This window comes from Epinephelus moara, chromosome 24, assembly GCF_006386435.1.
Source record: "Epinephelus moara isolate mb chromosome 24, YSFRI_EMoa_1.0, whole genome shotgun sequence".
Classification (NCBI taxonomy): domain Eukaryota; kingdom Metazoa; phylum Chordata; class Actinopteri; order Perciformes; family Serranidae; genus Epinephelus; species Epinephelus moara.
In genome coordinates this window covers 29,791,030-29,814,269 of record NC_065529.1, presented here as the reverse complement: position 1 = coordinate 29,814,269, position 23,240 = coordinate 29,791,030, and the positions used below count along the sequence as shown (strand labels likewise).

The 23,240-nt window shown below is 43.1% G+C and overlaps 1 protein-coding gene across 1 annotated transcript in view; it reads right to left on the bottom strand.

Moving 5' to 3' along the window:
* Window positions 1–21,855, bottom strand: part of LOC126385551 (semaphorin-3F-like) — a 50,612-nt gene extending 28,757 nt beyond the window's left edge. The window contains exons 1-2 of the mRNA XM_050037323.1: window positions 21,544–21,855; window positions 19,615–19,768 (exon numbers count right to left, since the gene is read on the bottom strand). Of these exons, the coding sequence (XP_049893280.1) occupies window positions 19,615–19,726 (112 nt within the window). The 5' untranslated portion in view covers window positions 19,727–19,768; window positions 21,544–21,855. The remainder of the gene's footprint in view (window positions 1–19,614; window positions 19,769–21,543) is intronic.
* Between the last annotated feature and the right edge of the window lie 1,385 nt (window positions 21,856–23,240).

The window sequence follows — 23,240 nt, the reverse complement described above, 5'->3', positions numbered from 1 at the left end:
ACTTGCTTCGCATTTGGTGTGAACAAACCATAAGTCCTGTGTTATCATTTCTGGCGAAACACACTTCATACTTCAGCAGTACTACAGATACGCACAGGTTGACTGACACTTATATGAAAGCAGAAGGTCAAGATTTTTCAAAAAAACACTCCCTACAGAGAAGTTCTTTGCAAACAAATCAAACACAACATTCCTCCAGTAATCCATTCCATTAGTGGCCGACTGTGCACCAGTGAACCAACAGATCAATATGGCATTGACCTCAACAGATAATTCTGAAGGTAATTACACTAGGAGCACAAACTCTGCCTTTACAGTCTCTTAAGCTCTGCAACCACAAGCTTGTGTAAGAAAAATAAATTAACCAGCACCGTACACAGACGATTCTCGAGTAATTTCTCCAACAAAAAAACACAGATATTCCCTGACAAGTTATTGCAGGTAACTCCTGAGCTGTTATTACTTGGGAGCAGCCCAGAAACAATATTATGTTATGGCCTCGGAGAGCAGCTTGAGCCCCACAAATGTGAGATGTTATTTGCTAGCGTTTTACTTCTTGGGGATCGGGCCTAACACTGGCTGTGCTTACACTAATTGTCCTCTATCACTGACTCGTTCACAGAACAGGCAGCAGCTGTATCTGTATGTCTCTGAGTCTGTCCTTGCGTGATTCTTTGGTTGCGTGATGATTTTCATGGTCAAGTGTGCAAACCGATACTGTGACCAGACTGCTGAAGAGAGCATCCCACTGCCTCTTTCATCACAGCCATCATCCGATGTGCCTCCATCAACAGTTAACGGTTTTTATTTTTGTACATTTGCAAGCATGACATTTAATACAGCCTCATGCCAATACACCCACATGAAAGACCCATGAACACACAGAGAGATTTGATCCAAACATTCAATGAAAACACAGCAGGAAAGTTTGGTGAGAGCTGTGGGAAGAAAAGAGAGTAGGGAGACCAACTGGTGAGAAAAAGCGGACTGGAAGCTGCGAGTGACACAGAGTCCATGTTAACTTGTCCATTTGCTGTCTGTCTGTATGTTTGGCATAAAAGAGAGCAGAGGAGTGGAGAAAACAGAGTGGGGGATGACGACCGTCAGTCAAGGGCATTCATCTTTTCTGAGTGGAAGAGTGGCTGTATGATGGGAGATGATGGTAGTGGGAATGGCGGGAGTTGGAGCAGAAGGAGAAGGGGCTGAAGTGGGGAAGAGGTGGCAGAAAGAAAAGCTATGGACCATTGTTATGGAAATAGTTTGGTTAGGGAACATATTTGAACTGTAATGACTGCAGTAAGGGGACATTAGCAAGTCATATCATTGTTGCAATGATGCATGAATCTTTAAAGGTCGAGGGTGTAGGATTTAGAGGGACATAGTGGCAGAAATGGAATATAATATAATATGTGTGTTTTCTTAAAGGTAAAATCACCTGAAAATAAGCATCATTGTGTTTTCATTAAATTAGAATGAGCTGTTTATATCTATGTGGGGAGCAGGTCCTCGTCCGTGGAGATTTCCATGTTGTGCCGCCTTGTTTCTATAGTACCCCAGAACAGACATACCAAACATTGGCTCTGGAAAGAGCCATTCATGTCTTGCGCCCGCAGTAATTAGTAGCCCCATCGCGACAAGCCAAACAGCACTGGAAAAACACTGATTTTTAACTTGACTGGCTTTATTAAGTGTTTTAACTGGTTTCAATCAGTGGGTCTGTTTGTTTTGAAGAGGAGGAAACCTCTGCGGATAATTCGGCTCCTGCTAAAAACCTCCTGAATGTCTGGATCTTAAGTTAACAGAGGGAAAAGGTGAGCACACATTATCAAGTGCTGGGCTAGCTGGCTGTCTGCGATGAGCCAAAAAGCATCAGAGAAACACTGATTTATAATGTGAAACTGCTCAGTATTTTAACTGATTAAAATCACCAGGTCTGTTCGTTTTGAAGGGGAAGAGACTTCACCAACTTATTTTTCCTGGTAACCTACCCATCTAGTCGTACATCCGCCTCATAAACTACCACTACACCACTGCTCTGTGGATGATTCAGCTCACAAAAAAACCACCTGAACAATAAACGCTGAAGGAATCCCATCCAGAAGGCACATGGGAGAAGTTTCAGCTGGTTGCAATCTGCATCCTCACCGCTAGATGCCACTTAATCATACACTGCTTTAAGCTTTTGCATCGCAACATGCTAAATATTCCATTCCATACTTTTCTTTTTTGTTTTGTTTTTATTTTTGCAACTCTATCACCATATGCCACCTGTCTCATTTCTAGGTCAAAGGGTCACTGTGATAATTTGACAAGGTGATTGTTGAGGTGTGAAGAAGGACGTACATCATGCAGTTGCAAAAAAAAACAGCAAACAGGTGCAGCACTGAAGTGGAATCTCAAAGGGCAGCAGTCAGCTTAGACCACCTTGGTGCCATCAACTTTGGAGTTATGTTTACTCAAGCATCCTCTGAAAAAAAGGGAAGCATTAACTTCAGTATGTGACCAGAGGAATGTTGCATGTGATGGTGGTTTCCCAGCAGGGATAGCCTGCATTACTTAAAAATGAGGGGGGGCTTCACAGAAAATAATTACAGGCTGAAACCACCATTTACATTCCAATAGGTTAAATATCTGCTTTGAAAGCAAAAAAAAAATGTCATTCAAGATGAAACATGTTGGCAACCATTACAACTTAAATGGATAATGTGAATTGTCTGCTAAAGGTGGGCCCCACTCCCTCATCCCAGTCTGCAATTAAAGCAAAGCTACCCAAGGTCAGGCTGACTGACAGGCTGACAGACCTATAGATTACTGTCTGTCTGTGTAATCCGCGGCCTTTTTACTCCCTGCGCTGAGTGACGCTCTCACCCCTCCCATTTAAAACACCAGCCCCTGTTGATTTGGCTGCTTTTATGTTTGATGGACAGATGGGACATCCTACCCCATGACCCTGCGACCTTCTTCTCACCCGTGACCAGAAGGGTCGGTGTGCACAGTTGCGGCTGCTTAGGGGCAGTGGGGAGAGGATATCTGAATGGCTCCAGTTAGGCAGAAATTCATATTAATAAGGATACATCTCCCTGGGGTTGAATACTGAGGTTTTGCTGACAATGGAGGCACAAGTTGCAAAACTAAGAAGCTTTCTAGACGAGAGCAAAAGGTGGATAAACTATAAAAACACAATGCAAGATAACATGCCCGACGCAAATCGCATCAAGGCTTCTGATTCTTGTAAAACCCTTCATGTCAATACTACATAGCAATTACTGCACACCAGGCATGAAATGGGCAAATAAGATTGCCCCCTGTTCAGATTAAAGGCTATGCAGCCAAAAACCAGCAGCGAATCAGAAAAAGACTGTGATCTCTCTGGTATGTTATTGTTGGCTGTTCTGCTCAGTGGGATTTAGTATGCACACAAATGGAGTTAGATAAGAAATGTTGAAATGACCTTCCCAACAGTTTAACAGTCGCGATGCAACACATTCAAAACCAAAGCGGTAGTGTCTAATAACCACTTTTTACAGCAAGATCCAGCACAGCTATTTGGCTTCAGGCTCCCACTTGCACTGAAAGCAACAAGTCTGTACTTAAACATCCAGGTGGGAAATGCTCAGACAGTTTTGACAAAAGAAAGTATTAGCTTGAAGTACCTGTTTTGATTGGAGAATGAGAGGGAGATCGCAAGATATGGGAGAAAAAGCGGAGAGGAAGGCATGGGTCTTATCAGTTGGGAGGCAACATGCGTGACAGAGGGAAATCTTAGTCACAGTTCCTCCATCCGTCCTCACATGGGGTGTTGAAGGAGGCCAGTGATTGCACGGACACATGGAGGCTAAAACCCCTCTTATCTTACACTGTCATACCTTCTCATAAATCAGTGCTTAGCCATCCGCTCTGCACTGATAAGGCAACCAAACACAGATCCACACCAGGAATGGAGAGAGAGTTTTTTTCTTTTACCAGTGGCCTCTCCCGCTCTCTCTCACACTCCCATCTTCTATCATCGTTATCTGTTTTTCATTCATCAGATCTGAACAGCAGACAAGTTTTTTTTCTGCCAGTGGTTTGTTTGTTTGCAGCATGCCATATTTTTCCCTTGTAGCTTTTCCAGCAGTCTGAATCTGATCATCTGAAGAACTAGTGAATCATTCCCAACATTCACACGAGAAAGAATTGGGAGTGCTGAGAAATGATCTTTTGATCGTCACGCGATCAGGTCCTGCGGTAAAATGTTTTTCAAAAATGTGACAACAAGGCTTTTATCTGAAGTGAATGTGCCAGGTGGATCTCACTGCCATAGGACTACTTTGATACCAGAAGTGTGTCAAGGACTTTTCATCTCATGATGCAAAACAGCGGTCCGATGATGACATTTCTACAGCAAAGTTCTGCAGCTCTTATCTTATTAGTTTATGTCATTTTGTGGATTGATGGTGAAAGTAGTCTGTGTGTTTATTAAAAAATTATGATATCCAGCACTGAGATAACCTTTACAAACTGCCAATCCAAATTCTGTAGAAACAAATTTTCTGTCTTAAACAGAGTTGAATTTTAAGACTGATGTAAATCAGACACAACAACATGGTACCGGTTTGTATAATAGATGTATTTATTTTGCAAGTTTGGGTGCAGGAGTTTGCAAATTTTGTCCAACAGCATTTAACTCTATCATCAAAAAACCCAGTTAACTGCAGACCTACTGTACCTGGAAATGCTGAGCAGCAATGCCAGGCATATGAGTATACTGGTAGTTTGTCAAGACACAACTACAAGACACAAGCATGAGCGTAGGCTGAACTAATCTGCAGAATTTGGGCATGCATCACTGCATATAACAATATTTTTGCAACTGAAAAAACATTATGGCTCTCAGTGACACAGAACCATCCTGCTAAGCACCACATAACACAGTGTGGTGTGGTTCCTGCTGCTTTTATGGTCTAATTTGCTCAAAATGCATTGCAATGCTTTGTGACTAATTAATCATGCATAGATGGTTTAATGGGACAGTGTAATCTGGCCACGGTGGTGAAAAGGTACATTTCACGCTGTGCACCAATCCTTTATGCAAGTGACATTGGTATAATCAAAAGCCGCAGACTAATGAATTCCGAGCTTTTTTATACTTTCTAAACGCGATTACACTTGAACAAAGCATCATTTAGGTTGGAGATCTTCCCGATGTCAAAAGACACTTTCTGTTTCCTCTGTGTGATTCTCAGTTGAGTCGACCACATTAAAACTCGATCTGTCAGCCGTAGGAAAAAAAAAAGTTTGCGTCTCTGTGTGTTTGTGCCAGGAGGTGCTGCTTCCTATAAGCTCTCTGAGGGGCTGTCTGTGGTCTTCCATCATTGTAGTGCGGCGGAGCACATGGTCCAGAGGAGCACATCAATTCATCTAACATGAAATCCTGCCGAACATGAAAGCCCAGGATCACAGCCAAGCTTTGAGTGATGACTGTTTCAGCATTTGTGCCAAGAAGGAGGAAAAGTGAGAGACGAGAATGATGAGAGACAGAAAGAGAGAGCGAGCAGAGGGAGGAAGAGGACGGGCAGAGATGCTTTGAGCGCTAATGCCGTGCCAGTGTTGTATGCCACTCCCCCTCCGCTTCCCCAGGGACATGAATGAAGTAAATGAATGATGGACCCAGCCCACACAAACGCCCCTCTTCTATTGAGACCAAGCAGTCCATTCACGGGGATGAGTGAGGCGTCGACACCAACAACAACAATAACAACAGCGACATAGGAGGCCCGTACTCCTATTTCTCATTCATACATATGTATGCAGTCACACAGACACACACATATGGCACAGATACCATGGACAACACTGCCAACATACCATTAGGGACACCTAGAGAGGGTTCCTGAGAACAGGGCTGGCTAACAAAGCGTGGAGGCAAAGGGGCGTGAACGGGGGCAGGCACGAAAAAAAAAATCTTGGCATCACGTCAATGCAACCGCCACAATGATCAGGGATGAGAGGCCATCTCCTCCCCTCCACAATCAGCACATTATCAGGAAGCCCATCAGTGCATGAACCCAGAAAACAAGGCCTGGAAACCTCATGTTCCACCGCATTCTGCCCTTCCTCCTCCGCCTCGGCTCTTCTCTGTTGTTCCTCCAGGACGGGGAAGGGTTCAGAGGGTTTTCGCCCACACAAGGGTGATCTCACTCAGAGGTCTGACCTTCAAACTCAGGCATTACTTGCCTGAAGCCACAGCAGCTAATGGAACATGGGGGATACAAATCCAATTGAAGCGAGATCAGTCTGACAAGGGAGGCTTCGCTATTTACCAAGCATTTACATCTCGAACCTTGAAGGTGGGCTTTGTAATGATGTTAGCATCTGACTGAGTGCTCAGTTTTCACCAATTATGCGTCCTGCAGAGAGAATGTATGTGGAGTGTACGAACGCAGCAGAGGGCCGAAGCTAAAGGATGAAATACAGCTCTGACAGGAGCAGGAGGAAAAAGAGGAATGTTCCGGCTTTTTAAATCCAATAGTGAGACACCACTACTGCAGCCTCCCACAGGATCATGGTCAGGCTCAACCACAGGCCTAATTTCTCCCATAATCACATGGACAGCTTCTTGGTCTCCCTCCAACACATACTGTACACGGCACAGAGAGGCTTGATGGACGATTAGTCTGAAACTCCCACACCTGAAAAATTTCACTAGGTTGTGGGTGTTTGAGGTTGCCCCGCTTCTGCCTGAACACACTTTGACCTTCCATTTATGAAAGGAAGCATTTCCCATCAAAGTTTGCCAAACTGGCACGGAGCGAGCTGCAGTACTTTGATCATATAAACACTCTGCAAAAAGAAATATTTGTACTTCGGTTTCACATCATTTCGTAATGTCGTGCGGGTCAGAGCATACTTTAGGGGCTTTAGTCCAAATATTCCCAGGTGCCAAAAACACTTCTTCTGAGACAATCTGTGTGACAATTTGTAAGTGTGAATAAAGTCAGCACTTTTCATTGACGGCGAGGTTACTGCCGGGGCATTGGCACGGAGCTGAGCAGTCCGATGCAGTCGGCGGCTGAGGTAAACCATCTCAACCGACACTCATACACCGCTAATGGGAAGCAGACACACAATTTGTCCCAGAGTACGCCTTTGTGCACCCACACTCCTCTCCTCCTTCTCATTCTCAAATCCCTCCATCTATCCACGCTCTGGCTGAGATAGCAAACCTGACACTGATGCCCTGCAGTCCATTAGCACTCACAGAGAGCCCCGTCTGAGCCAGCTCTATTGCTCCCTTCACATTTCCCTCCACTCTGCCTATCTTCCTGACAGTCCTCACTTCGACTCGTGCACTCCTTATCTGACTCTCTCTGTCTTTCTGTCTCTCTGTCTCCTTCCCTTCCTCTTCTCCTCCTGCATGATGTCCGAGCTGAAACAAGACGAGCCCCTCCAGTTCAACATGTCAGTCTCTGTCTATGGGGAGGAGAGCAAGTCCATAGTCACTCATGTCAAATTCAGATAACATTAATGTGATGGGGCTGCCGAAAATCCCCGAAGACATGTGATACCAACAATAGCTGCGCAGATAACCGTCCTCCAGTCTGTCTCCTCTAATGTAACGTCACTCTCCTTCAGACACACCTGTTATCACTGATAGGACAAACAAACAGCTGTCCTTTCCTGCAGTGTGACCTCTCTACCTCAACAATTACTCCCTGTCCAGCAGGGCTGCGCCTAATGATACGTTTCTATCATCAAATGATTGTTTCTTAAATGAGTCAATGAATGATTTTGTCTATGTATACGGCTGCATGATGATGATGTGATTTTTGCTGGGATCCGTACCACACAAGTATGATTCCTTATGTCTGGAATATGATTTATAAGCCGTGGCATCTCTGTAGCACCACAATGTGTCATTTATAAAAGGTAAGTTGTGACACATTTTACCTTTATCAAAAAATTGCAGCTCCTGTGATCTGGATACTACACCCGGCCATACTGCGATTTTGATAATACTCCAGTTAATTGTGAAGCCCTACTTTTCCACAACCACATGGTATCTAATTTGCAATCATGTAAAAGTAACATTTGAGAGGCTCGAACCAGGAAATGTTTTGTATTCTTGCTTGATAAACTACTTTAAAAAACCACTTATGCATCTTAAAAAATACTGGCTGACTGATAAACTTGTCAACTAATTATTTCAGAACCATTGACCTAATTTCTGTCTTAATTTGGAGACAAAACAAAAGTCAGTGACCTTCTTCAACAGTAGCCAGCTCCGAACTCCAGGGTTAATCAACAAAAGCAAATAGAGCTTTGCATTTACAATACATTTCCATTATCACTGGGCATTTTCTGACAATAGGAACTTTTTCATAGATTTAGGAACCTGCACCACAAGAACTCAGAACAATTCTAGTTCTTATAACACCTTTTTGGGGGGCTTTTTTTTTTAGCTTCTATATCAGAGTAATGACTCTCCCAGCACAAGAATAACCTTCACTAACGTAATTGTTAGGTGACTGGTTGAACACCAGGCTGTTCTCACAAACTGTTTATATGTTTTCCTTAGAAAAGTAATGCACCCAAATTTGTACATATATCATGTATTTTGAAAGGCTGTGATCATGTGACCAGCGCGTTGATGGGGAAAAGACAAGGCGGCAGCCCCGAGCTGTCTTGTAAGGAGTTAGTTTGGGGTGGCGGATGGGTCACAAAAACCTGGATTTTCCCCCAGGACTTTCCCCTGGAGTCGCGTGATTAGAACCAGGCGAACTTTGAGTCATTTTAAGGAACGTCCTCACCATGTTATTTTTCCTAAACCTAACCTCAGTAACTTTACTTGCCTAAACCTAACCTCCATAATTTTGTGTTAATTACATAACTGTATGTTCAAGACATTATTTGTGGGGCGCTAATTTGTAGGACATCATATGAACTGACTTTAGTAGCATATACAAACAGCTCCATGAGAGCATGCTGAACACATGAGCCAATGCAGCACCAGCAACACCCTTTTTTACAAAAAAACAAAAAAAACAAACCTGGAGCCGTATTAACAGTGACGTCCAGGCTTTACTGAGCACATATGCAACACCAGAAATGCAATGCAATTTTGACCCACCAAAATGAAAAAGGTGTAGGCTGGCTTACATTAACTCAACTTGCATATTAGTGATGCAAATGCAAACAGAAAAAAACCCTTGAAGGTATGTGTTGTAGTTCTCAGGGGAGCTCCACAGACGGCGGTAACTCTCATGGAGTCCCCAGAACTGTTTGGTCAGAAAACGCCTGTTTAATCTATTAATGTTGATGTCTTCAAACTGCTTGTTTAGTCTGACCACCAGTCCAAATCCCCAAAGTATTTAATTTACAATGTTATAACAGAGAACCACAGCAGATCCTTTAAATTTAGAAGACAGAAACAGCAAATAATTTATTGATAAGTATATTGAATGATTAATCAGTGGTTGCCAGTGGTACAAAGTGTCAAGAATCTGAATCACTGGGCCAGAGTTTTGATTGACAATGTTTTGTTTGGTTAAAATTGCCTATAATCTTTCTTACAAATCAGTTAATGGATCCAAAATTCAAGCACTACAATATTTTTCTTTGATGCCAGACATATTTCTTGCAGCTTCAATTCTGCATACTGAGCATTGTTTATAAAGAAAATTACAAACTTCTACATTAACCTTGGACCAGAAACTAAGCTGGCACAACAGAATCTTTGTAAGTTGATCCGATTTCCTCCTAGGTGTTAAAGTAACACTGGATTTAAACAACACACACATACTGTATATGTAGCTATGTATGACAGTGTGTGTCCCGAGTAGTTTTCCAACCCCAAGTGTTCACAATAGCCACCATATGAAAAAGGTCAATGGCACCGCAGTAACAGGATCCCAACACTGACAGACAAATGATAATGAATGATAGCTGTCTGAGTAAACAAGCAGAGAGGTGCCCTTGACCTGCTGTCTCCTTAATTTTAGTCTGGCCTGCAAACCCCTGCAACACCCCCCCCTCCCCCACAACCCCAAGAGAACTCCCACATCTGGAAAGCACGTCCAATCCTTCACTTATTCGCCCACTAAACTCCCCGACACTTTCACAAGACCACACCGCAGCCTTATAAAAATCTATTGTTTTAGCAAATTTATTTTCTCGCCCGTCTTGCCTAAGCCTCGAAGCCTCCACGCTGCTTTCCTTCAGGATTTCCAGAGAGGAGACGAGACAGCAGATATCAGGGGAAATAAGCACAATGCTGTGATTACATCCCGCCTCTCCTCTGTGGAGACAATCATTTGAACCCAATTCGGTTTGTGAGGAGTGACAGGTAGACGCTGCTATGGCAACCAAACTGAAGCAGTGTCATATATAGCTCTTTACAGAAGCTCTGCGAGCATGTGAGAAGACAAACACGCAAACAATGCAGACATAACCACATGGACTTGACATGAATATTAAAAGACTCTCTCCTGTTCCTCTCTGTCACTTTGAATCTTTAGAGAACCACCTCTTGTAAAAACCATTTTGCGCTCTAACTCCGTCTCTGACCACAATAACTGTCGTCCTCTTCATCCCCCCTCCTCACCCTCCTGCTCTTCTTCTGCAGGTGGTGAGATTGATCACAGCCTTCATAATAATCTGCCTCTAATAATGATTGAAAATCCCACCTTGAGAATTATGAGCTCTGTGAAGTGCTCAGGAGTCGGACACAGAACAACCACAAACACCACACTAACCACTTTAACAACACAAGCCAATCAAGTTCCTCAAACATCAGAGAGAAATGACATCGGCCTGATGTACCACTGTGACCTATTTTTATCCTGTCTGCCACATTTCGATCCCAAAAAAATTGGCTGCAGCAGGAATGCAAGAGACACAAACACAAACACACACACACACACACACCAGGATGTACTCATGCATGCACTGTCTATCACACGCTCACCTACACACACACCCACGTCCATCATAGTGTCTTTCACCCCCTGCTGAGTGTTGCCCCCCTTTACACAGTAGACAGAAAACTGGAAGGGCTATTTATCGAGCCTGCAAATGTGTCCCCTATGTGCAGTACACTACCATTTACATGCAGAAGATCTCTGACAAAGTATTAACTCAGAATGTTTTTAAAGCAAAGTCCTGACTTTTTGTATAGACAATGTTAGATGACTGTGGTTAGTTGAAGCACTACTAAGACTTGGATGGGACCCTCTATCACAGTTTCTCAAAGTGCGTCCCACGAGCCAACGGCAGCCCTTGGAAACATTTTGTGCGTCCCCGAATTTTACATGAAATGCATGCATTATGTTCTAAGTAATCGTGGTCCGTTAGAACACTTTCACTTTCAATAGCTTACATTTAATACCCTGGGAGACTGCATCGGACTGCGCCCTCTAACAAGTATCTGCAACTAGTGGCACCTCACAAGTGACGCGGGAATCATGTTCTGTCATCAGTGCTGGTGGTGTTGCCGATTTCAGACGAAAACTCGCAACTGCACTTTTCCTATGCAGCTTTCAATCATATGCTGGCTCCCCAAACTGGCTATTAATCATAAAAACTTTGAGAACCCTGCTCTATCATCAGTGCAAAAGATGAAACAGTTTGTTCTGAAATTGTTGAAAAGTTCTGCATAGATGATAAGGAGGTAAGTCCAGTCTTTCAGTTAGAAAAAAACGCAATCACCAAGCTTAAAATGCGGTTGTGTGAGACAGCAACAGGAAGCTAAAAAATCATGGTCTGTGGAAACCTGGTGAAACATTCAGCAGTTTAAATCAGTTTATATGCAGACTCTACGTCAATGTCAGATGTAATAAGCAACCGTGGCAAAGTGTGGTATTCTCCAGCTCCATGTATGAAGCCACTTCTTCTCTATATCAATGCTGACTGATGCTCATGGGCACTGTATGACTTAAAAGCCATCTGCCGTTTCTTACATCAAAGTGATGTAAGAAACAAGATTTCTCAATTCAAACTAACCACCCATGACTTTGGTTACACACGGGACAAGAACACTGGTGTCCTGGGTCAAAGTCTGGTGTGTGTTTGACCTGTCCATCACCCCCTTCTCCCGGCCTACTCTGACTTTCTTGCTTTATCTACATATTTGCCATGGACGGAATAACTTAATAGTTAGCTGAAAGCCTGGGGCGTCTCATACAGACGTTGTAAGGTGCCTTGCATGTCGGTAACTGAAGCCAAGGGCCACTGACCAGGCTGCCATATTTAACGCTGTGGGAATGAGAACAGGTTGGACGAATGATAAACATTTAGTATTGGTAACTCTGTTCTTTTAGTGTAAGGTGTTATTAAAAGTATAAAAATGGGAAAGTAGACAATCCAAATCTACAGGCTTCTACCACTCGATTGCATATTATGTGTTTTATTGCTCACCTGAGTTGCGACAAAATAATTTAAAAAAGACACAAAAAAAAGTTAAAAAGACACTAAAAAAAATAAAAAAGTTCATCAGTGTCAGTGCAAGGTAATGCTGAGAAAATTAAGATTAAATATGAGAGTGTATTGTAGTCAGGGAATTACTCGCATCAACAGTAAACCTCATGTCATCTGTTGGCAGCTCCCTGTTATTACTTACAGTATGTCACTGCCTTCACAACACTTGTGATTCAAAAGGTTAAGGTTTCAGCTTTAGTGATGACACAAACCTCTACAGTGTTGTCAAACTAAATCATTGGAAATATACCGGCATTGTGCTCCAACTATACGTGTTTGTTTGGAGCTTCCCCGCGTCACCAAGGAAGACGATATCATTCTGAGGAGGCTGGGTGAGTGGATCTGCTCCTCCCCAGTACAAATAATTAAATCTATGATTAAAATGCCTAATAGCTAAAGACTGGAATAATAAATAGCAGAGTGATTACGGTTTCATTTGGATGTTGTGCATTTTTATCACCATGGGGGGAGATTCCAGCATTAATAAGTGCTTAGGCACGGGCTCTGCCTGCCAGCTCAAAAGAAATATTCAAATCGCAGCAAACTGTTTTCAATCTGGAGCTTTTCACTGGGAGCAATGATTTGTATGTGTATTTCTCTCGGTGACACCATTAAAGGGTGGGGAGCCGGCAATTTATTGAGCGAAAATGACTAAAAAGGGCTACACAATGGAGACACATTATTTCCTTTCATGTCTGCGATCTAAGTTAGCTGTGCACTTACTGCACGTTCACTGAGCTTGTATGCAAAACCTTTCTGTATATACATCCACCCACTCCTCCCTTATACATTCCCCTGCTCCCTTACCATTGTGCCTTCCTCTCAAGGAAAGTCTGGGCACTTTAGAGACCTCCCTCCCTTTCTCCTTTTGAATGTACTAAAACAGTGCGCTCCTGCTGTGGGCGGCATACCAGGTGCCCTCCTCCCTCACCTCACACTGCCATCCTCTTATCAACAAGCAAATAGAGAGGGTGTGAGTGTAGAGTAAAGGCAGAGGAGGAGGACGACGAGGCAGCGGAGGAGAGGGAGATAAAAAGAGAAGGAAACAGACAGGAAGGACACTATATTTAGCACTGGAGCTGTCGCCTTCTGTTTTTCTCTCCTGAATAATCATAGTTTGACAGCATGTATCCTGCAGAGCAGAGGTTGCTGGGATGCACTACCACCCTCCCCTCCTCCACCAGCAGCATCTCTGGAGACAAAGTAGCAAAGTATTGTAATAATTGCTGCAGGCTTGCGTGCCACAGCCACCACACATTACTCTGTGGAAACATTTTGCAGCGCCCTGACATTCTCTAATGGAGATATTAATAGGGAAGGGAGGTGGCTTTGGACTACTTTGCCAACAGGTACGGTGTTGCATACGTGATGCATACCACGAGAGCAAACTGTATCCAAGTAATGTGTGTAAGCATGAGCAGCAACGTGACCAAAACACATTCATGAAAAGCACCATCCATAATTTCTAAGAATTTGATGGTATGTAAGACAGGGACAGTAAAAGGCTGTGACAAACTTGTTACCACCATGTACTGATGATGATTATCTGCTGAGAAAGACGTAAACAAGCACAGCTGGTAGGTAGAGGGGCAGAGAGGATGGGAATTTGATAACGCTGTATGTGAGTGGTTCAAATGGTGCACAATGGACTTGAGCCAGTGCAAAAAGCTTATTTGGTTTTGTAGAAAAACTAGCAAGACAGCACTGCTGCTGGTTTTCTACTTGTTTCTCAGAAACAAAAACATCCCTCTGTTTATAAGACATGTTGCTCCTGCATGTCATTTAGTTAGCTAAACCTCTAACTTCTTATACTACTTTTCTTTCAAGGCCCCAGCATTGCTTGTTGCTATCGTCTCTCATCAACAAAAATTCAGACAACAGCAGAAGATTGTCTATTTCCTCCATATTTAGGCATGATGATCACCTCTACTAGGGTTGGGCGTTATTGAGTGATTGCTGTAATAGTCATGCAAATATGTGCCCCAAGCAGCAACCTCCAGAGCTGAAAAATGAAGCCAACGCAGCAGTGCCAAATGCAGTTCCTCCAATGGCCACTTGAGGCTGGCTCCAGCAGGAAGTCAGTCCCCACAGACCCCAATGTTAAAATGCCCAACTTTACAGCAGAAATAAACATATCTAGCAGAGGTCTCTAGTTTTGGTCTCTACCACTGATTTCTCTGTGCATAACTGTACAGGGGTGAATTTTTATATAACTACCTTACTGTTTAAATTCTATTAAAGCTTAAAGTTATTCATGATTAAAGGTATGGCCACTTTGAGTGACAGGCTGTCTGAGTCATCACCAAAGTCTGAGTCAGATCCACCCCTCATTTAAACCCAAATACAGTCACTTCCGGCTCCAAAAATCCAAGCCAGTCAAATGCCTAACAACAGGAGTCCACAAACCAACGAGTGACTTCATGGTGGCTACGTCCATTACTTTTACAGTCCATGTAAAACACACTTCATTCAAACTCGACAGAAACAAAATAAAACTCACCACAACCGTCTCAGTTACGTGTTCCAACAATCACAAACTCTGGTTGGGTTGAAATAAACCCTTAATTCACTGAGTTAGATGTTAAAATATGCTGCCCCTACACCCTGTCTTCCCCAAGTGGCTCTCACTTGCTCTTTAGTGGCAGAAAATTCAATTGGCAAAATAAAATGACAAAAATCCCCCCAAAAAACAGAGAGATGTACTCCAATCGGCCACTCTATCCTCTACATAAATGTTCATCAGCTAAAGCAATTACAATACCTCACACTGTAGCTGATTATTATAACTGCATATTATCAATAAATTAATGATCACATTGTGGCAATCTGCTGAGGATGTTTCGCTGTGCATGTCTCGTTATGTTTAACATCTCAGATGATGCATGTAACATAACGCACTGTAATGTGTAATGTGGTGTGATGATCGGATGGCTAATTAATGACATTACTTTTGTAGCTGAACAGCAGGAGGGTTTCTGGGTTATGGGAACGAGGAAATCTCCCTGATGATTAGCCAATCACAGCATGTTCACCGTTGTTTGAAGGAGACAGATCAAGACAATTAAAGCAGCAAGAAAATGTATGTCTGAATGGTATAAGGTGACTTTGTATGGTGTTTGCGGCAGCACCTTTTCTGTCATGATTGTCTGGCCACACTAAAGATCCATCCAGAGTAGCCAGGGGTCATGTGCTAGCAGACAGGTTAGCTGTGCTTTCAGCAGCCCATCGATTGCTGAGACTTGATTGCAGCAAGGCTTGGCTGAGGCACTTTGCTCTGTCTCCAACATATATATGGTTGGATGAGGTGCAAGAACATAAAGATTGCTTTGGTATCCTGCTAACCATCTGAAGAAAGGCGTGATATAATGTGGCAAGAAAAAAATGATAATGACTAAAATACTTTCTCTCTCTCACCAGAGAAGTCAAAAGGACACCAACAGCACAGGACCACCTACACTGAGGAATGTCACACTGACATAACTTGAGGAAGACAAAGAGCTTTTCATGTACTATATATAATACATAAATCTGCCTATTGCACATAATCTGTGGAAGATGAGGTCTATTGTTGTAGAGAACATGCAGCAAAGTTCAAACTCAGTAGCAGCTCCTAATTATTCAAAGAATAAAGAGGTGGAGGACATCTCGCCGTTTCTGATCTTAACCCTGAAAACTGTTGGGAGAGATGAGCCGATAGTGAAGGCTGTTCTGGAGTGACAATCACCGACGCATTACGTGGGACAAAAAGACTGTCGGGGGAAAGTGCAGAGGCTGGAGTAACCTTAAGATTGTCCCTGAGAATTACAGGACTGCCTGCCTTTTGTCTGGCTTTCTTCCCAGAGCTAACCTTGCACCCAGGTGTTCCACCGAGGCGAAAGAGGCTGAAGAAAAACAAAGTTAAACACTTTCAAATGGGCCCGAGGATTAGCGGAACAAGCTATTACTTGTTAATATGGTGCCATTCTCCCACAGTTTGAGGGCAGTTAACCTCGGGTGTGACTGGCTTCTGTTTGAAAGGTCACAACCTCGCAGAGCCCCACGCACTAAAATAGCACGTGATTATAGGCCTTGTTTAAAAGTAAATATAGGAGTTCTCAGCAGCTGATCTAAGCCAGCCTCAGACAGTGTTTTATGAGAGACAATACACCTTCGAAACTGCACAACTCTGACCTTTTGTTCACGTTATATCACATTCTACTTTTTTTGGGAAAACACACAATGTTTAGTTTCAGAGATTCATTGCAGCCTGGTGTTTTGTAAGTGTGTGCGTGTGCGTGCAGCTCTTTTGAAGTCTGGGTTGATGATCTATCCCCACCAGCTCTGAATGGACATTCCTTTGGTCTTAGCCTCTGTTTGCTCCCTTGGTCCTTATCACAGTTAATAACTCAGCTTGCACAAACACACTCAGTAGCTACTTTGGGAGTTTCAAAAGACAAAATTATCAGCTTAGGTTGCTTATGGTTGTTTACAATGTAAACCTGAAGTTTAGTTTACCTACTAGATTGTTGTTGTTTTTTTGTAAATTTGGCAGACATGGAGCTTGAATGCTGAACAAGAAAGAACATACTACAAGTGCATAAAATTAATTCAGAGTATACTCTATTTAAATTATTGAAAAAAGGGAAACAATTAAAGATTTATATCAATTAAAAAAATGCAAAAATTGCCAAGTTATTACTAGTTCGAGTACATAAGTCGGAGCCGAATACCAAAGTGCAGGATTTTTCTTTAGAAATTAAACTTTAAGTGACATTAATCATTACGAAAATACATATTTTTCCTCTCACTTGGAGCGCTATTTATCAGGCTAGATTGTTTTAACGATGTCTGCCTTCTCTTGAATATGATGGAATTAGATGGCACTCAGCTTGTGGTGCTCAAAGCATCCAAAAACACATGTGAAAAACTCAACAGCAATGTCTCTTTCCAGAACTCATGACACAGATATTTAAGATAATCCACAGACCTTGTTGTGAGCAGTTTCATGTAGGAACTATTTTCTCTCTACTGAACTACATCCACCAACCGAGTGCAATCTGGTTCTATTATATTGGAAAGTAGGCAGGCATCTGTACAGTCGATATTTCCAACACTCAGCAACTCACACCAAAACAATCTAGATAGATAAATAGAGCTACAGGTAAGAGGACAAATATGTATTTTTGATTTCGCGATAAACTGTCCTTTTAACCTGCTGTGTCACTGTGATGTTACATGTGAACTGATTTGTTCTGTGTCACTGTGATGTTACATGTGAACTGATTTGTTCAGGCTTTCACACGTGAAAATCCGTTAGCTTTGAGTTATGCAGATGTACAAGACAACTGAACAAACTACACACAGCTGAAAAATAGTGATAAATAAAAGGCAGTGTATGTACAGTAGAACTGAAAGTGTTAAAAGCAAATGGTCACAGTGAAATACAGTACTAACACTGTATATATACCATACAGGATATTATCTTTTTTATGGAGAAATGTGTGTGTATCTGCTGTATGTATATAACCCCGTGCCTGTTTCTTTGATAGAGGGCGAAGAACTGAAGTGTTGGTTCTCTTGTGTGTCAAAGTTTTGGATTTCAGCCAAAAGCAGCATCGTCTTCCCTACCAGCTTCATAAAATGCAAATAATCAGTGGAAAGTGATACTGCGTAACCTTTACGAATAAACATGTGAAGCAGGGTCACAGACAGAAGCAAACTCAACAGCTCAGTGAAAAATAAAGACTCTTTTAGCTGCTACAGTTGGCAGCCTGCATTTGTAGCTCATCTCCTTGTTTTGTTTTAGAATCAAAATTGAAATGCTTATTAAAAATTAGCCTGAAATACGTTATCAGAAGGCACTTCTGTATTCCAGCACTAGACAGATATCATGGAACCTAAAGCTAATTATTTGGTTAAGTACACTGGCACATAGAAAATTAATAAAAGCACATTACGGAGCTATTCCCAGCAGTACGGTGCAAAACCAATACAATTAGGGAGCGCACATCTTAGGGTGCATTTCCAGTCTCCAGCTATCTGAAGTTGCTCTGTGAGGCATAAAGTAACCTCCGAAACTAATTAAAAACAAAAAGGAACTCAATTAAAAGAAGTAGAAAAATAAATGAACTCTTTTCTACCAAGTAAATGTGAGACCAGTGGAGGGTGAAATCCAACTCGATTAGAGACAGAGAGGAAGAGATGGGATTCAAGGGATGGTGAGAGAGAAAACAAACAGGTAAGCAAAATATAGGAGCAAGAGGGAGGAAGTGGGAGAAGACAAAGCTTCACTGCCAAAGCTTTTCAGTTTTAAGTTTTAACCATCATAGCAAAAGACCACGATATGAGGTAGCAACAAAATTAAAGTAGATAAGTTCTGCTGTTACAGGACTGACTAGAAACACTTGACAAATTGTAGATGTCATGAAGAAACCATGGTGTTCCACAACTAGTCATTTTTCATATGTGATTTTAATGCCATGATTAGCAGAGAAACCACCAGCTCCTACTCAGCGTTCTCAACTGTTCAAACTGGACACAGAGCTGAGATCTGAAGCGTGGTGACCTCATGACAGATGCTTATAAAAGTCTCCCTCAGACGTAGAGGAACTATAAAACCTCGAGAGCTTTACATGGGCACGACGGCCACGCCGGCGCTGGAATGACAAAGCACCGGAGACTGCACCGCTGAGACCTATTTTAACAGGACAGTTCAACACACAGGGTCTCATGTGGCACTGGCAAACATTCATAACATGCTGGATCTGCGCCTCGAGTGTGGACCCAGCCAAGTGTTAAATCTGACTTGATTTCAGAAGGGAGCCGAGGTCGCACAAAGACCTGTTTTGGGGAACTAGTGGCAGCCAGGCGATTAAATGAAGACATATTCTCTGGTCCTGAATAGTCCGGACAATCAGCAGCACATCTCCTCATCCCTGTCATCACGCCTCTTTCACACCGACACACAATCAAACTCTCTGTTCGGCGGTGGAGGAATAAATGCCAAGCTTGCCAAGCCCTGAATTCAGCTAGTGCCAATAGTTTACCCATAACGAGACCAAGACATAAAAGACTGATGACAGGAGCAGCCGTTACACTGACGATCGAATCTACATGTCTGTAGAGAAACACAGAAATAAACAAACTGGGTCACACACACAACAAGAATTTTCAGTGCCTTACCTTTGAAGGACAGGAAGATCCTGGGAGCGGAGAGGGGCTCGTTGGAGGGGGGGAACGCCCCGAACGATAAGGCCAGCAGGGCCAGTAGCCAGCACAGTTTGTCCCACAACATTGTCCCTCTGTTTGTTAACAGAGGAGAAGGAGAGTCCAGGAGCTGAGGGACACAGAGGGACGAGCGTCAGACAATAAGCCTACACTTTCACTTTACAAACCAAATGCAGGAACCAATTCTCTATCGCTGAGCTACACAGTGTAGGTAGTCCTAGTCATAGGCATAGATTTCAAGGGGGACGCATGGGACACATGTGGATTCACCCCCGAATAAGACAAGAAAGTGGTAGAGGACTTTTATTTTGAAGAGATTAAAGACATTTCCACTATTAATTGATGCAGGAAAGGCACATATTTCTTGCTGTCTTCTCATGAGAAGACCCCCAAATCTCCAATTTCATATGTTCCCACCAGTGTTGAAACAAAACCCTTTTGTATCTTTTTGGTACTCAAGTCATACACTAACACAGAACATAAAAAGGGACTGAAACACAAGGCTAAAAACTGGATCTACTTTTATTTCACCTTCTGTATCTGCTATGCTTTGGTTATTGGTTGGGTATCTTATGGAGGAATCATAATGCATGGCCAGATAACTGCATTAGAGTGTGCAAGTAACTTAACCTGACCCATAAAACCTAATGGTTGTCAGAGCAAAGAAACTCGGCATTGATTTTCCATCATTGCAACTAGATTTCCTGATGAATCTCTCATTGTAATGCTCCTCTCCAACCCGCCCACAGTTATTCTTGCCCGTGTCTGCTTCTGTGTGCTGTGAGGGGCAACAGTGTGAATGGACGGAGTCTCCTTCCAGCTGGGAGAGCCAGAAGGAGCCACCGCTGCTTTCCACACCTCGCCACCCTCTGCCGATCCTCACTTTCCACGCACAAGTAGAAATTTCTTATTACTATCATGCAGAAAGAGCTGGATTTCACCTCTCCTACACGGAGTGGCTCGTCAAGCCTGGTGCGCACTGGCAGAGCTCAAATCACAAAGCGACAAATCAACATGCTGCTGATATCAGCCACAAAGGGAGCTCAAGTTAATAATATCCCCATAAAAGGATCTGAAGACGCTCCAAGTTATCAGCGTGCGGACGAGGTGGGAAAAAACTGTACAAAGAACTGGAGACAATAAAACAATTTTAGCAAAGGGTGCTCTGCTGTAATTATCCATGCATGATGGCACTGATCTACTCGTAAACGTGGATCTGAGTCTGAGGTCAAACTGTCAGCCAGGGTTTAAGATCAAGTTCCACATTGAGCCCTGAAGGCACAACTCCAAAGCAGACCGTTAACCAAAATAAAGCGTGACTGGGCTTTGAGTTATGAGGACATGAACATGAACCACGTGTCATTTATGAGAGGGTTTTATAATTGTGAGAAGTAGCGCTGAGGAGGAGTAGTTGCATTCATCCTATCAATGGAGATAACAAATTATAAAGATAGGCTACAACATCACATGCAGCAAAAAACTTTCAGTCTGTCTGACACACTCACACACACACACACACACACACACACACACACACACACACACACTGCACTTTGCTCTTGCAGTATTTGACATTTGTCTTTGCGCGTATTGCTCATTTTTAACTACCTCCCACGCGCCAGAGAGGACACACCAAAAACATAAATATAGGCGAGCTGAAATCGCCTTAAATATTCAGAGCCAGATATTCAAGACGAAATTATCATACAGAACTTTTAAAAACACATTTTAGATATCAGAGCCCTGATCTTGCACATGCAGCACGCATCACTCCCTTTGCGCGACTCCACCAAATGTGGCTTCCCACTGATTTCTGTGCACATCTGTCTCAGTACAAATAATTAATCTGACTTGTATCAAAACAGCACTTGCATTATGACCTACCTTCTATATCCGTCCAGTGAATATTGTGATAAAGCTGGTCAACATTTAAAACCATCCACCCCAGATCCTTTGAGCTCCTCTGTCCGCACGCAGGAGTATCAGTGTATCCGCGGCAGATCCTGCACGATTATCCCCAGAGCCAAACAAAGCTTGGATTTAAATTAACTTGACGCGGCCGCCTTAACTTGAAGTGAGCTCTAAATCGCATCAACAGATTCTGTATTTTCCACAGAAGGAGGTTAGAAACAAAGAGTTGTTCCTGGAGAAGAGTGGCGGAGAGAGGCGACAGCCGTGCGCAGTGGCGCTCAAGTGTGTAGTGCAGGGAAGCGGCTTCTGCAGGTGGATACACTGAGGTCTCCCGGCAGTGGACACACCCATGGGGGAGGGAACCTACCTTAGCATCCCTGCGCTGCGTCCCGCCCCAAAATTTAGCACAAAACAAGTCTGCTGTGCATCTTGTTACACCCCAGAGAGGCTTCAGAGGTAAACGCACATGGAAAGATGAAGAAAAAACTGCACAAGTGAGGTAAAGGGCAGCTGGAAGAGATGAGGAGATGTCACGTTTCTTTCAACAGTAGGGGGAGTTGTCCAAAATGTTAAACCACTTTCCCTTAAAAAATGAAAACATTTAGTTTAAAATCTAATTTTAAAGTCTCAGTGAGTAGGATTTAGGGACATCTATAGGCAGAAATTATGTAATCTACATTATACCTTATATTTTGATTATCTTATAATCACTGGGGAAAAAAATCATTGCATTTTTGTTAGCTTAAAATCAGCCTTTTGTATCTACAAAGGGAGCAGGCCCTCTTCCACTGACCCAGTGATGGCGGTGTCGGCCAGCTGATTAGGCCCGATTCTCGAGCATCCTTCATTACGAGTCTCAGCCAAGTCAGGCAACCGGATGCGACCCAGCTAATTTCATCCGGCATGCCAAGTTTGGGCCGGTGCTGGGCCAGGTCATTTCTGGTAACAGCCCAGTGATGGCATTGTCGGCAGCTAGAATCAGCCCAGCTGATTTGGCTTGATTTTCGGGCGTCAGCCGAGTCAGACATCTGAATGCGATCCGGTTAATTTCATCCGGCAGGCTGAGTTTGGGCCGGTGCTGGGCCAGGTCATTTCTGATAATGGCCCGGTGATGGCACTGTCAGCAGCTAGATTTGGGCCAGCTGATTTGGCCCAATTCTGGGGCATCATTCATACAGAGTCAGGCAACCGGATGCAGCCTAGCTAATTTCATCCGTCATGCCGAGTTTGGGCCGATGCTGGGCCAGGTCAATTCTGATAACGGCCCAGTGGTGGTAGTGTAAGCAGCCAGAATAGGGCCAGCTGATTTAGCCCTAATCTGGGACATCATTCTTGCCGAGATTTCATCCAGCATGCTGAGTTCAGGCCGATTCTGTGCCAGGTCATTTTGGCTACCTGAGGAGTATTAATGTTGTTTTATGGAAGCCCAGAACGGACAAACCAAACATGGAGTTTGCCAATGGCCACCATAGTTCCCCAAACAATCTGCGATGCCACTGCTAGATGCCACTAAATCATACACTGGACCTTTAATGACTTTAATAGCGTTTGGCAAAAGGTAGTACGCATCCTTAGTATTTCAAACTGACCAGTAATTATGACATCACATCTCTCATATAATTAGACTTGGAATTTTGGCTTTTCCTTTTTTCTTTAAAGTGTGGGAACAC